Source organism: Podarcis muralis, chromosome 2 (genome assembly GCF_964188315.1).
Source record: "Podarcis muralis chromosome 2, rPodMur119.hap1.1, whole genome shotgun sequence".
Classification (NCBI taxonomy): domain Eukaryota; kingdom Metazoa; phylum Chordata; class Lepidosauria; order Squamata; family Lacertidae; genus Podarcis; species Podarcis muralis.
In genome coordinates this window covers 83,943,162-83,957,522 of record NC_135656.1, presented here as the reverse complement: position 1 = coordinate 83,957,522, position 14,361 = coordinate 83,943,162, and the positions used below count along the sequence as shown (strand labels likewise).

Below are 14,361 nucleotides of genomic sequence, written 5' to 3'. Positions count from 1 at the left end.
CTTTGCCAGCTAGGGATCATCCAGCCTAGCTTCAGAGACTCCCTGCAGAGAGGGAGAATCAGGTATAGGAAATTCTATATGACACTCTTGGAAGTAACTCCTACTGTGTTTATAGAAATTACTTCAATATAGATGCCCATAGGATGGCAACTTTAGTTACTGGAAAGCATAAGGATACTAAATAGTAATAAATATCCACTATCCTGGTGAAGAATGGCAATTCTGTCCACAACAAAAATAATGTATTAATCTTTCTCTTCTCTCGCCCTTGCCTTGCAGCCCCAAATCAGCTATTCCCAAAAACACTTCAGGGAGCTTCACCTGAGACAGGACAGGACAAAACTGAAGTGGAAGGTGTAGTGCAACTCTGACCTCAGCCCCACTTTAAGACTCCCCAGTGTCTCTTACGTCCCATCATGTTCTGGTGGAGAAGCCGAGATCCCAGTACACAAGCTGAGGAAAGACTGCTGCCTAATACCCCATCTCCCAATTGTCCCTAGGTGTTAAGCAGCTTTGTTTGAAGTGAGTGGCGGTCCTGCAATTGGTTGGGCTGCCCTAACCCTAGGTGACAGATATGTGAGTGGTAACAAACAGTGGGAGAGAAAAATAGAACAGGACAGCCCTTCCCACTGGGCAACCCACCCTGCAGGGGTGCACTAGAGCGAAGTGGTGCAGTCCAACACCATAGGTTTCGTTGATATGGCTTCTACCACAATAACGGAAGCCTTCTTGGTAGGGGCGCCCACCCTGTGGAACAACTATCTGATTTTTAGAAGACATCTGAAGGCAGCCCTGTTTAGGGAAGTTTTTAATGCTTGATGTTGTTGCTTTTTTATTATTAATATTCTGTTGGGAGCTGCCTAGAGTAGCTGGGGAAACCCAGCCAGGTGGGTAGGGTTTAAATAAAAAAATTGTTGTTGTTGTTGTTATTACAGAGGCAAATAATTATTGGGGTTGTACTCAGCTAACTTGAATACAAAGTAGACTTATCAAAATTCATGGACCTACTTTAGTCATGGCCATTATTGCCAACTGGTGAACTCTGAGCAACTATTAGTTGAATGCAACCCTTGATTTCTCTTCCAGCAGCCCTTTCCACCTTGAGTGATATTCTTATATGCTACCATTTTCAAATGTTGCTTTCATAAACTCACCCAAAAGTCTTATACTTCTTTTACTTCTTGTTGTTTTTGTTGTCGGCATACACTGTCATATTTGTCAAAGCCAGATGATTCCTTTGGTTCAATTACTGCCCGTTCAGCATTCCATTTGTCAGGTTGTTTGTAATGTGATAATCCTGTTGAATGTTGAGCTACTGGAATGAGAGCTAGTATGCATAATCAGGGCACAATTCTGTATTGCAAGTTTAAATGATATTTGGAATAAAGCCAGTGTGCACATTCAGGATGGCATGTTGCAGTTCAAGAATGAGCCCCAACTTGACCATCTCCCGCACCACACCTGTTCAAAAGGGGCCAAGGAGGATGTGAAAAGCAGCCTAGCTGATTCCTCAGAAATAATGTTGGTGGGCACTTTCTGGACAACATGCTGTGTTTCAAGAATGAAGCCAAGATCAGCTGGTGCACTTGTTTTCAAAGTGCCAGGCAAGGTGTAGAAGACAATTCAATATTATATTGTCCTTGAACAATCAAAATGAAAATAAATGTACCCTTGACGCCGAATTTCAACTATAAATCTCAGTTCAATCACTATGCCCTGTTTAAAACTCTGCTCTACTAATGTTACATATATCTAGTCAGGGCCTGTGCTTTTCTCAATGAGAAACTTATTTTGAGCAAGATCTTCCCACCCCACCGGTCACCTGGTGGTTGGCAACCCCCACCTCACCGTTACCCCCACTCTTCATGGGTGCATCACTTGAACACAAGCAGACTGAGGACAGTACTTCTTGCCCTCATTTTAGGGAGAAATGGCAGTGATTTGCCAGAGTAAGACCTGATAGTGCTTGTTTCAAGGACCCCCACCCCCCGCACACACTTTGAACCAAAAGTTCCCGTATGAGAATTTCCCCTCAGTCCAGCAACTGCTGTGTATAAATGCCCCAAATTCAGTTCTTGGGATAGTCTTATATGTATAATAACAACTTCTTATTTGTGATTTATCTCCATAACTAAAATGTTTTGAATACTCTGGAAAAAAGAGGACATGAATCTGAGGTAAAAAGATATCAAGTCATTAGAAGTAGGTTTCATGTGAATAGCAGGGTCCAGATACATCGTTTGTATACATAGAGCAGTAATACACACACACACACACACACACACACACACACACACACTGAATTTCTCAGGCTGGGAATGATAGTAGTAGCTCCCATTTTTATCCGTATTCATAATCTTAACAAGAAGGCAGATGGAAAAAAATCACTCTCCTCTGCTCAGGAGAAGCTCAGGCTAAATCCTGATTCTGAGAGAGCAACGCCTTTCTTAGAATGAGTTTGGAAATTCTTCAGGGAAGATAAAAATATTGCATTATATGCTTGGACCTTCCTCATTCATGGATGGGCAGGGATATAAAAACTGAATTGGGTTTAGAGATTGTGAAATATGACATCTGAATTGAGCCTATTTGAATCAGAATAGAATATCAATTGAAATTTTCAGTTCTTCAGAATATTTGCAGCATTCAAATGAGGTCCGTATGCAGCGTTGTAAATATTGGTGCTAAAACTGGCTGAGGCTTCTAAACATCTAAAGTGATGCTGAGTTATTTGTGTTGCTGTGTTCAGATAGCAGTACTACATGATTCTCCTTTCCCTCTTGTTGCAATTACAGGTGGGAGTTTTCAGCCAATTGACTACACTTTCCCCACCTGACCCCTTTCTGGGGTATAGGAGGAAACTTCCCACCTAAGGTTGCAAGGATTCCAGTTCTCAATTTAATCAGCTCCTTGGGCTAACTTACTTGTTCCTGACTGGACAGAGGGTTAAGGTTGTTAGGGTTCATTTTAAGGAAATCCTGTAACTGTGGAAAATGGCTGTGAATAATCCATTGTAAATGAGGACTCTTTCTAACCCTTCTTTTTGGATTTGTTCAGTTTTCTCTCTCCCTTAGGGAGAGAGAGAGGAAGAGAGAGGCATGAAAGTCTTTTTTCTCCCATTTGAAAGCAGTGCCTTTGCCTCCCATAATTATTACTTCCAGTATCAAAATTGTTTTATTAATGAGTTTTATGCTCCTCAGTCAGTTTCCTGTCACATATGAATGCAGATGGGAAGCAAGAAGCTGCTGTTGGCAGAGTTCTTCCAGCCAGAGTGTACAAAGGAAGTTAATTGGGCATCCCACTTACAATAGTGAGGGATGGCAACATTCCTCGCGAACCTCCAATAAGTAACATGACTCTGAATTCCAGAAAGGAGTCAGATAATGCCTTGTGTAGATGCTGGCAGCAAATCAAGAATAGGCTTTAGAGTTTCCTGACACTGGTGAGCATGTCTAAACTAGAGAGAGCAATGGGCACATTACGGCAACAATAGCCCCAATGCAAAGTGGTGCTAAGCAGTTAGCGTAAAGAGGGCTCTGCTGTTCAGCCAATTACCATGGTGTGATATGAAGGCCTAAGTCCTGTCTCTGCAAGACTGCAGGGTCTGTGCAGGGATTATGATAAGCCTGTTTCTCTTACTGCCATTGATATAACTAAGGGCAGGGAGACAGGGCTGTCTGAATAGGCATCATGTCAATTGTATGTTGCACAGCCCCTAGCACAGTGTTGGTGGTGTTAAATATTACTGCTGTTGTGAAGTAGCCCTCAGAAACAATAGAATGGCTTCCAGCTGCAGGGATATACATATAACTAAATATTGTGGTGTGCCAGTGTGCGTTAGCCACACATTTGTCTGATTCAGGTGTAATAGTCAACCATGGTTTCCCATTGTATGAGTGACCCACATGCTCCTCTTCCCCTCCCCTTTCATGCACCAGAGAAGCCTGAAAACACCCCCTTCTGGTTTTAAACCAGCCATAGTTCCTGTGATGTCCAAACTAAGGGAAATGTGGTTTGTTTAAATTACTATAAGTGAAAACAAGCCAGGATCTGAAACCACAGTTTGAAGTTGGCTTGCTCTCATTAAATGTAATTTCGACAGATTACTATTCCCTGAGTTTGAATATCACCGGGATTAGTTGTGCCTGAACCAGGACTTGATAGATTCTTAGTTTAGATGCTGCTGTCCACATCATCCATTTTGTACTAACTTTCCAAACTAGATATGAAGGAAGCATGGCTAATTATCAGTTTAATAATTTGACTGTAAGGTTGTAGAATCTCCTCTTATGGATATTTTCAAGTCGAGCAGGCAAGTAGTATTTGAGACAGGTTATTTTAAGAGAAAAGGAGAGCAAACTATCATTGGACTGGTTCTGTGATTCCTTGATGAACCAGAAGTGCTAGACCTAGTGCTTTTTTTGTGTATAATTGCAGTTGTGCATAGGGCTTTCAAGAGAGGCATTTAAAACATGATGTTTCCACTGGTATTACATGGGTGTCAGTTCCCTCCCTTTGAATTTTTGTGTACTGGGTATGCACCTTGTATCTCTTCATGCTGTAGGTGTCTACAATCCAGTACACTGTATGCTGATGCTGAAATATTTGTGATATACCAACGCTAGCAGTGTTCATTGAGTTTTTCAACCTATTTGCTTGGAGACCATTTGACATAAAAGGGGCTCTTGAAATGGGGCTCTTGATGGGTAGTTTGAATCTGTGTTTGAGTGCAACTGTCATCACATTAGAAACTGGCACTTTTCATTTTCTGATACTTAATACGGTCAGTGCACAGACTTCTCTTTGTGGGTTTGGAGTTCAGCTGTATAAATTTATCCTCTCTCTCCCCCCCCCCCCTCTCTCTGCAAAAGCTCAGTCCTTACATATATTATGGCACCTGTTCACAATATTCTGATTAGCTAGTGGCTTGGCTGTTATCCCCTTCTCAACCTAGGCAGGCACAGAAAAGATATTGGATTGTCTTACTTCTCCTCCCAGTAAGTAGAGGTCAACTTTCTACAATTTTTCCACAAACTCAGCGTTTTTTGTTTGTTCAACCTTTAAAAGGGGAGGGGGCAATCCTTTCCTTTAAAAGCTTGGCTGATATAAAGCACCAAGTGGGACAGGAAAGGGAGGTGAAAGATAGGACTTCATAAGGAGTCACGGTCAGTTTAGGAAACATGTATGGCATCCCAGGAAGCTGTAGGGAAACCAGTGTTAGGTTGGAAGGAGAGAGGTTGTCTTAGGAAACTGATAAACTGAAGCTGGAAAACATGGATAAAACACTGCAGATATTGATGAGTGGAAATCAGATATTAATGAACAGCCTTTCTATCCAATGAATGGGAGGGAGTTACTTATTTCAGGGTGGATATTCTAACTCCTTCCTCCTCCCTCCCCATCCCTCATTCCCCAGCCCACAATGGGTTGATTCAGATGGAAACTGTCTTCACCAGGCCTGCACAATTTGTGACCTGCCAAGCTGAGGACAGCTAATCAGCCATGTCTTGTTGCTTGCCAGGGGCTCATTAAACCTCCAGTTTCTGCTGCCTGTCTAGAATCCCTGAAACAGAGGTGTTGTCGAGCACTTGACAAGTCATCATAATACATACCTTGTATGTTGCATTTGTCTTAGAGGGGAATGGGTCACAAGTTGGGCAGTCCTGCCTTTTTTAGCACAGCTGAGCGATTGGGACTGGGGTCGCAATGTAATGCACTCCCTCTTCTCTCCAGAATGAATTACGCCTCAGCCACCTTAATGCATTTAATGCATATCCTGGTTTCAAATCTTGGTGAAGGTTCACTATGGGTTCGTCAGATATGATTGTAAGTGATGAGAGATGCTGCAAGGGAGGGAGTATATCCTGAGTATATTCTCAACCTCTTGAACGATGGGTAAAATGAGGACCAGTATTTTATCTGAATTGTCTTAATAGCCTGGTTGGCATGGCATAACAAGCCAAACTATGGCTTGCTGGATCCACGCAAATATGGGGGCTCCTGGATAGGAGTTTGCAGCCACTTTGCTGCTCCCTAATAATTTTTGTTCTGAAGTAAGCCAAGGTTTGGCTTACTGTGTTGTGTGATTCAGGCCCCTGAAGCTTAATCAGGATGGAAGTGGAGAAAAGTATTTTTATGTATAAAATGAAGTAATGAGAGATATAATGAATGCTGTCTGCAGAAAGAGAATCAAATGGTGCTTAGTCTCCAAATAAAAATTACAACCTAATAGGTGGAACAGAATAAATGTTAACCTAGATATGGGAGCCACTGACCTCTGATTATACCCTTTCAGGGTTTGTTCTGTGAATGGAAATAAGAGTTTGCCAGTTCTTTATGACAGCAGAAAAGTGGGGTTCAATTTCTCCCCCTTTTCAGCATTGTCTAGTTACGGTAATTCATGAATACAGAACATTACCATGAGAAGGTTTGGAGGTAATAAAACTGTTTTGCCTAGGCAAATCATATATATGACCCTCGTAGGCAGATGCTGAATTAGGGACAAAACGACCCCATCCAGTAAAGCATCAAGGGAATTTAGAGGCCCAGTTTTAGTAGCCCTTGGGTTCTTCTGGCTAGTCCTGATTAGGGAGATACAAAATATCAAGCGCTAGATGATGGAAGAGAAGAATTATTAAAAACAACCTCTGCCATTTTTTTGCAGTTGATTCCCTGAAGAAATAAAAGCCTATGTTTTGTTGTGTGTAATTTGAATACCAAATTACTCTGGTTGCATATGTTTATATTCAGTTGCACACTCGTGCTGAAGATGAAAATTTGCATTGCAATTATAAAAATCTGGGCTACAATTTATTTTCAGAAAAGAGTTAAAAAGGAACCAAAGCTGTATTTTAGGAAAGTGTTGTGCAACTTGAAGAGCAGTGATGAAACTTCTCCCCCTGTATCATGAATGGCCAACTTGGTGCCCTCCATATGGTACAGACTATGGCTCCCATCGGTCCTGACCACTGGCTGAAGCTGATGGTAGTTGGAGTCCAGCAGTATCTGTGGGGCCCCACTTTGGCATTGCCTGCCCTAGCTTAGAATTCCTCCAGCACCACTGGGTTTCTATTTCACATTTAAAGCTGCAAAGATAACACCTTAATAGGCTGTGAAATATATACTAACCAGGATCCTAGGAGTAGGGTGGCTCCTTCCTCCCACCTTCAGAGCAAAAATGGCATTTGCCATAAAGAAGCCGGCCATGTTTGCCTCTCTTTTTTCAACATGGCAGGAAGCAAGAGGAGCATTACAAATTGTGAGTGATGTGCTGTAGAGGGCATAAGAATTACTCCTAGAAAGGAGCACACAAGGACGTGATGCGGGAGTTGTGTGTCTGCTGTTACAACCTGCAGCTCAGAGCTGTGATGTGGTTTCATGTTGGTGCAAAGCTTAGGCACCACCACCTTGAGGGAAAGCAGTGAAGCATAAGCAAGCAGAAGCTACTCAAGTGTGGTGATAGGTTAAGAGCTATGGTGTTTATATTGCTAACGCTGTACAGGTTAGTCTGCTGTATAATAATATATATGCCAATAGAACTGAAATCACCTTATGCATTTTGAGGCAAACTGGGTGGGGAAGAATTTGCTAAGCTTCCTGCTATCTACCATGCCCATTAATAATATTAGTATATGTAGGTATTTCCGAGCAATGTGGGCTAGTTGCCTGGTAGAACTTTGCAGCTAAATTCTCTTTCTTTCTTTTTTTCTTTCTTTCTCACATGGACCTTTTCAATTTAAGCCATTAGCAAGTTGGCAAAATAAAGTAATTGTCCAAGAGAGGAAGGGAGAGAAATCTATTAACATTTGCTACAAATCCGAGTAGTACAGGCAGCACTTAATTAATGGAACAGATTTCTCACTATGTATTCAAGCTTACATAGTCATTGTTCAGAAGAGATTAGACCCTTAATGTAAGTAAGTTAAACTAGACCTCAATCTAAAAATATCCGTCATTTCAGCTATTAAGGGGCTGATGTCTTCTTCGGTGAAGGATATATTTTCCTTCATTTCCTTGGTCTTGTAAAATGTAAAGTATGCATTGTGTGTAATGTGAGAAATCCAGCAAGGTAGATGAAACCTAGATTGTACCTCCCCGCCTGTCTGCTTGAGCTTTCCCTCTTTGTGCTGCTCGGTGTCACAGAGCCTCTTCAGCCCATAGACCTCCTGGCACCAGAGTGGGGGGGAAACTACCACATGCCATTTGTCAGGGTATGATGCCAGCAGCCACCTAATCTGTTTGCAGAATAAGGGTCATGGAATCTGATTAAGTAATTTAGATACCTAGCAGTAATACCTGAGCGGCTTTTGGCTGGAAGCCTGTGATTTCACTTGCTCTCGCGAGCTACCCTGTTTCTTCCACCTCCCCTGCTTTAAAATGCCTTGGAGGTAATTGCCTACCTGAATAGGTGTGGAAGCTTACTATGGAGTACTCTTTCCCCACATACCCCCACCATCAGCACCACACATACCCTGTTTCTCCATAATATGGTGTGGAGCACATTTGTGAAGCTTACTTTACTAGACTGTGAGGCGTGAAGGCCGCTCCCTGCAAGGCCCTTTCCACCTGGCCCAGGGGGCAGGGCCCACACTCACCTAGCCCTACTGAAAAGGCTCCTTATGAGGCCAGAGAAACATTGCCTGGCTATTGTTTTATTGATTTAATAGGCTGTACACCATTTTGAAGTTTTTATTAAAAATATAAAGCGGTATAGAAATTTAAAAAATAGACATCTTCTTTCTGCCTTGTGCACTTCTGCTCTGCTCACTCTTCCTCATGTAAAACAAAGTTGACTGGATGTTTAGATTTTTATCCCTCCTGTCCTGCATCTGTTGCATAGGGAGGAATTCAGTGTTAAGCTCTTTTTATTGTTCTGTCAGCGCAAGCATTTCTCCTGACCCTCCAGAGCAGAAATAGGGGAGATGGAGGAGAAGGGTGGGGGGGAGCCCTGTTGGACTGGTGAGAGCTTTGCACTGTCTTCCACTAGCATGCAGAATCAAAGCCATAGACTCCGACTCTACTTTAATCTCTGATTCACATAGCCTGGGGCTTTGCTGCCTTAAGGCCTGTCTTGAGCATATGAGCTTATTGAAGTCAACAGGCTTTGTTGCCTCTGCTATTTTTGCAGCTTAGCCACAGTAGGACTTTTACACTCACCATTCCATGCCTCTAGGACTACTTTCCAGCAGGGATTAAAGTCTGGTTTGCATGCCACATTAAACCATAATTTAAAACAAACAAACTATGGTTTAGCACATAGCTGAAAAATGTCCATTCTGTTTCTACCCCATTCTGCCATGCTGTCAGGAAGAAAGCCAAAGTCCAGTTTATTGGGATATTTGAGCCCAAGCTCATGGTTTGTTCATGTCCAATTAGACAAATCATAAGCACATGTTTGGATATGGTGACAAGCAAGACCCTGGCATGTTTCTCAACAGAGCTGGGGAGGAGTGGAAGAAGAACTTTCTGTAAGATTTTTATTTTTAAGTTGATTAAAGTCTTCTGTGGTGGTCTAAGTTTGATTAGTGAGCTTTCTTTATGTTATTGGTTTAGCTGTGTCTGTTTCATTGCTATAATTTATTTTGAGTTCCTGGCAAAGCAGTATATAAATATTTTTCAAAGTATTGCACAACATAGGGCAGCTCCAGACATTTCACATCATAAGCTATTGTTCAGTATGCATCAGTTTTACACCAGTATTTCTACTTAATGTAGATGGCACACCTCTGTGGATACACACTTTTAAATAACTACAGGGATGGATTTGAGAACTCTGACTCAGTCAGAGTTCTCAGACAAGTAAACACAGGTATGGGGGGGATGCCTATAAATACTTAAAGTTTTGACATGTAGAAGACCCTCCTGATAAAGCGCTTTTTAAATGAATAGGAGACATTCAAGAACACATCATCACCTTTACAAACTAGGAATTATGAAGAATTTATTCTTCTAATTACAAATAAATTCAGTGTTAGGTAACACAATTCCACAGTGAGGACTAGCTTCTTTTTCCTGATTTTTCTTTCTCTTCCAAACAGACAACTGCTTAAATTATTAGTCACCATTGGGAAGCCATTTTTAATCATCCAGATTAAGAGGTCAAGCTCCTGGTATGCATAGTCACACAGACCATTGAACAAGGGATTGGAGCAGGAATCAAATTTAGTTTGTGAGTTATACTAGGTTCACTTGGGTAATGGTTGCTTCCAAAAATTGTGTTTTATAAGCCATGAATGGTAGTCAAGTTTTACTCAGAGTAGATTCATTGAAATGAATGAACATGACTAAATTAGGTCTGTTGATCTCAGTGGGCGGGATTCACCTAACCAGTTCCATCAGCGGAATCCCTTTCAAAGGACTTCTGCTTTCTCAACGGGACTTTCCCCCACTTTCCTCAATGTGGGATCATTGGAAATATCTCCCGTTTATACCTAAAAATGTAACATGTGAAGAAGTCCACATAAATCATGCTTCCTAGCTGACTTGAAATACTGTAATTTTAGAAAACAAATTTTTAAAAGAGGTACTTTTCCAGACCATGCTTGCTATCTTACAGTTCCACACATTATACTGATTGTAGGCTCAACAAGAAGGCACTGGCAATCACAGTTCTCTAGTGAATGAATCCAGATGATATGTGGTTATTATATTTAAACTTAAGTTTTAGAAATTGTTGTTCATCCTGTTTCTCCTCAAAGGAGCTTGTGACAGCATTCAGGTGAATACTTTTTTAAAAAAAAGCAATGCTGAGTAGCCCTCAAAACTTTCCAATCATGTTTCCACATAACTTAACAACTGCTTCAGGATTTATAAATTAATACTAACAGGTGGGACATTGTGTTCACATGACTATGTTTCAGTCAGGTAATCCACGAGGCAGCTTTCTGCCATGCCATGTCTGGGGGAAAATGGCCATAAGTACAGAAAAGAGAAAAGTTAATGGACTTCTAGCCTTACTACTGTAGCTTCTGCCTTCCTTTAGGCCGCTGCAGCATGCTGCACCTGCCACATGGTGGATATATCTGCCTGACAAGTATGAAAGAAAGAAACAAAAAATATTTCCGGTGCTGAATCGCCACAATCAGCTGTGAATGGCCATTTAGTTTGTCTGCAGTGGAACAGATCACCTGTGCTTGTAGACGTCCTGTCTCCAGTAAATCATAAGCATCTCAATCTTTTTGTCGAGCCACGATATGAGAATCTGTCTCTGAATTTCAGTATGAGGGGAGAGAAGCTGATTAAGTGTTTGAGATAAGGTTATGTGACACTGCAGGTTAGAAATACCTGAGCTGAAATTGGCTCATTGCCCAAGAACTACGTTTTCAGAATATTCAGCTGGGTGGCACTGAATATGCTTGTAAGGAGAGTTCTCTTATCCCACTTCAAGAAATAAAAGACCTCAGACTCAAGGGCAGGCCCTGGACACCACTTATTCTCTCTTGCTCTGCTGCTTTGATTACAAGGAGACTACCTGTATATCTCTTAAAAGTCTCCAATGTGACAAGTTAAAATAAAGACTTCAGAAGGGCAGGTATTTGTGTTCCTACTCATAATATCTGAACACTTACTCACCAGCAAAGTGTTTAAACTTACAAAATACATTCTTCCCTTTAAAATGAGAGTATAAAAATGACAAGCATAATAATTCATATTGTGTTTCTGGAAAAACTCTGGATTATGTAGTGATACACTTTGGCATATACAGAATCACAGTTATAAATTCACCCGCTCATGTGTGGTTATGGGCAAATGGTGGCAGCTGTATTTTCTTGCTGAATTATAACTCGTATACCAATTTTGACCGTGTACCCATTTCCTGCAGTAGTCTAAAATGGAAGCAGGCAATTGTATTAGTTTTCTTTCTTTCACTTTTCATCAAATGTATTAAAATATGGAACTGTTTGTCTTTAAAATATTAGGAGATCTAATGCTGCCACTTCAAACTGCTCACTTGATGGAGTAATCTCTCACCAAAGACATTTGTACACTTGGAAAACTAGTGTTTTAGATAGGCTTTGTCTCTGACATCCCAGACTTGTTTATTTGTTTGTATTTGGAAACAGGAGTTTTGTTTTATCACATCCCCAACACAGATTTGCCACCTCATCTGCTGTTTGTGAGTTTTAGGCCTTCAGATGGCGAAGACAGTGATTCTGAAAGAGGCTAGAGTGTATAAATGGACCTTTATTTGCAACATTGCTGACCTGTTTTGAGGAGATTTATTTATTTATTCTGTTAGTCAATGAAGATCTGAAATGAGGTGATAGAATTGCCAATTCTCCCAGATTTACTGGACTGCTGTTCCTACTTTGGAATCCTGCGGGGATGATCTCACGTTCAAACTACTTTGAGATTGACATTAATAATTTTGAAATGTTTGCCCAGAGGTTTTTCCTTTTTTAAATACGTATCTTTATTCTTTTCAGATGGGGTGAGGCCAGAAACAAAGGCACTTCTGACTGCCACCTCTAAGAAGAAGCCCAAGGCAGGGAAGGGAGATACAGGAAAAGAGGATGAAAGCAGCAAGGTTGACTCAGTCCAGCTTGTTCATATCACTCTTCTCTTTAAAAGATACGTCTTTGATGCACAGAAGAAAATGATTCAGTCTTGAGAAACATTTGAGGTGTCCTTTAAAGGCTGAACACCAAAAAGCATTTCCCATGGACTCTAGACCATTCTTATTGGCCTTACAGATGCTTTAGATATTTCTGGCTTTGCTGTTCCAATCTGCTGTGCTGCAGGTAGATGGCACCTGTTGAAACTATTAATTCACAGCTAATGCATATACTTCTGTATCATTTGTATTTTATATATTAATTTGAACTTTCTGATGCTTTGTGATTGTCTGTAGATTGAACCCATAAGTGAAATTTCACCACCCTGACTTGATGGAAAGGCAAAGTGTAAACACTGTGCATGTTGAAACTAAATTGGATGTTTAAATTCTTTTATGTTTAATAATCCAAATGCGCTGTTTGTAAGGCAGGGATTATTTTGTAAATGAGGTTTGTATCTTGAGTACCATTTATAACTGGCTTCAGTGTCAGAACATCCTCAGGGATGTACATAATTTCATGGTATACGTTGTTAACCTTTTCTGTTTAATGCTTTGGTATAATACTTCTACACAAGCTTTCTGAATCTGTTTTCCTAGGAAAGCTGAGAAAATAAGCAACTCTGAGCTACTCTTAAGAAGTTTTGCTGAATGTGAATGCTGCTCATCATCTCCAAAAGCAACTTAATTGTGATTACCAAAGTGTCAAATTGCGAGAATAAATATTTTAAGTGGCTTGAGGTGAGCAGTTGTTTTATTTAAATATAAAGAGAATAAATTGTACTTTTGAGGTTTTTAACTCAGTCATTTGGTTCCACATCCTCCTCTTTCTCCCTAAGTATTTAGACAGAATCTTGAGCATAGGACACAAAACCCACATTTTGTGTGACCGCTATGCAGTGTTTTTTTCTTTCTAAAAAAATGTTTAGGGGTACTCTCATTTTGACTCAAGAAAAATAAATACAGTAAATGCGCAAAAGTCCAAAGATTCACAAAATGTTTAGGGGTATGCGTATTCCTGCGTCCACCCAGAAAAAAAAAGCAAAAGCACTGCCTCTATGTATGTTGGCAACAGGGGAGGGATAGGTCATCCTGATGGTGATGTGGAGAGTGAATGAAACATACTGAAATTTCAGTCACAAATTGGGATTGCCAGGTCAATGTAGTGTCAGTGCTGTAGCTGTAAGAAAGTTCAGTAAATTTCTTAGGCCAAATTTGTTCCAAGCCAATGTGTTCTTACGTTGTTGTTGTTGTTGTTGTTGTTGTTGTTGTTGTTGTTGTTGTTGTTGTTGTTGTTGTTGTTGTTGTTTGTTATAAGTTCAGAGCCAATTTTGCTTTGGATGAAGTATGTGCATAACCAATTTCCAAGTGATGTGTGACAAGTCTTGTGAAAGTCAGTTGCCACTCTGACTATGTTAAGATTTTTGAGAGTGAGCGTTTAAAGGAACTGCACATTTAGAACTAGCACTGGAACACCTCTCATCCACTGTCAATATTTCTTTATCATTCTATTGTTTTTATTCATTGATTGTATTGCTATGGGAAAAGAAAAGCCAATAGAATATTAAAGAGGGGGGGGCAATTTAAAAAAGAGCTAGTACTGGAACAAAATAATGCTCTGTAGGCAGACAACATTTCTTTGGTAGATTCTTTTGGGAGATGTTAGTGAACCATATGTGGAGTACGGCAGCAGAGAAAGAAAGAAAAAAGGGGGGAAGCACCCACTGCTTCTCAGAAAATTAATTATTTTTCTGTTGTTTAATATAGCTCTTTAAATGTGTTGTGTGACATTTTACAAAATACGAGAG

The 14,361-nt window shown here is 40.6% G+C and overlaps 1 protein-coding gene across 5 annotated transcripts in view; it reads left to right on the top strand.

The window, feature by feature from the left end:
* Positions 1-13,293, top strand: part of EEFSEC (eukaryotic elongation factor, selenocysteine-tRNA specific) — a 164,325-nt gene extending 151,032 nt beyond the window's left edge. For 3 of the 5 annotated variants that reach the window (XM_077924957.1, XM_077924959.1, XM_077924958.1), the window contains 2 exons: positions 280-354; positions 12,426-13,293. In XM_077924957.1, coding sequence (XP_077781083.1) covers positions 280-354; positions 12,426-12,610 — 260 coding nt within the window. In that variant the 3' untranslated portion in view covers positions 12,611-13,293. Of the gene's footprint in view, positions 1-279; positions 355-10,579; positions 10,640-12,425 lie in introns of all 5 variants that reach the window. The other 2 variants (XM_028719179.2, XM_028719176.2) reach the window with 2 other exon arrangements.
* The last annotated feature ends 1,068 nt before the right edge of the window (positions 13,294-14,361 follow it).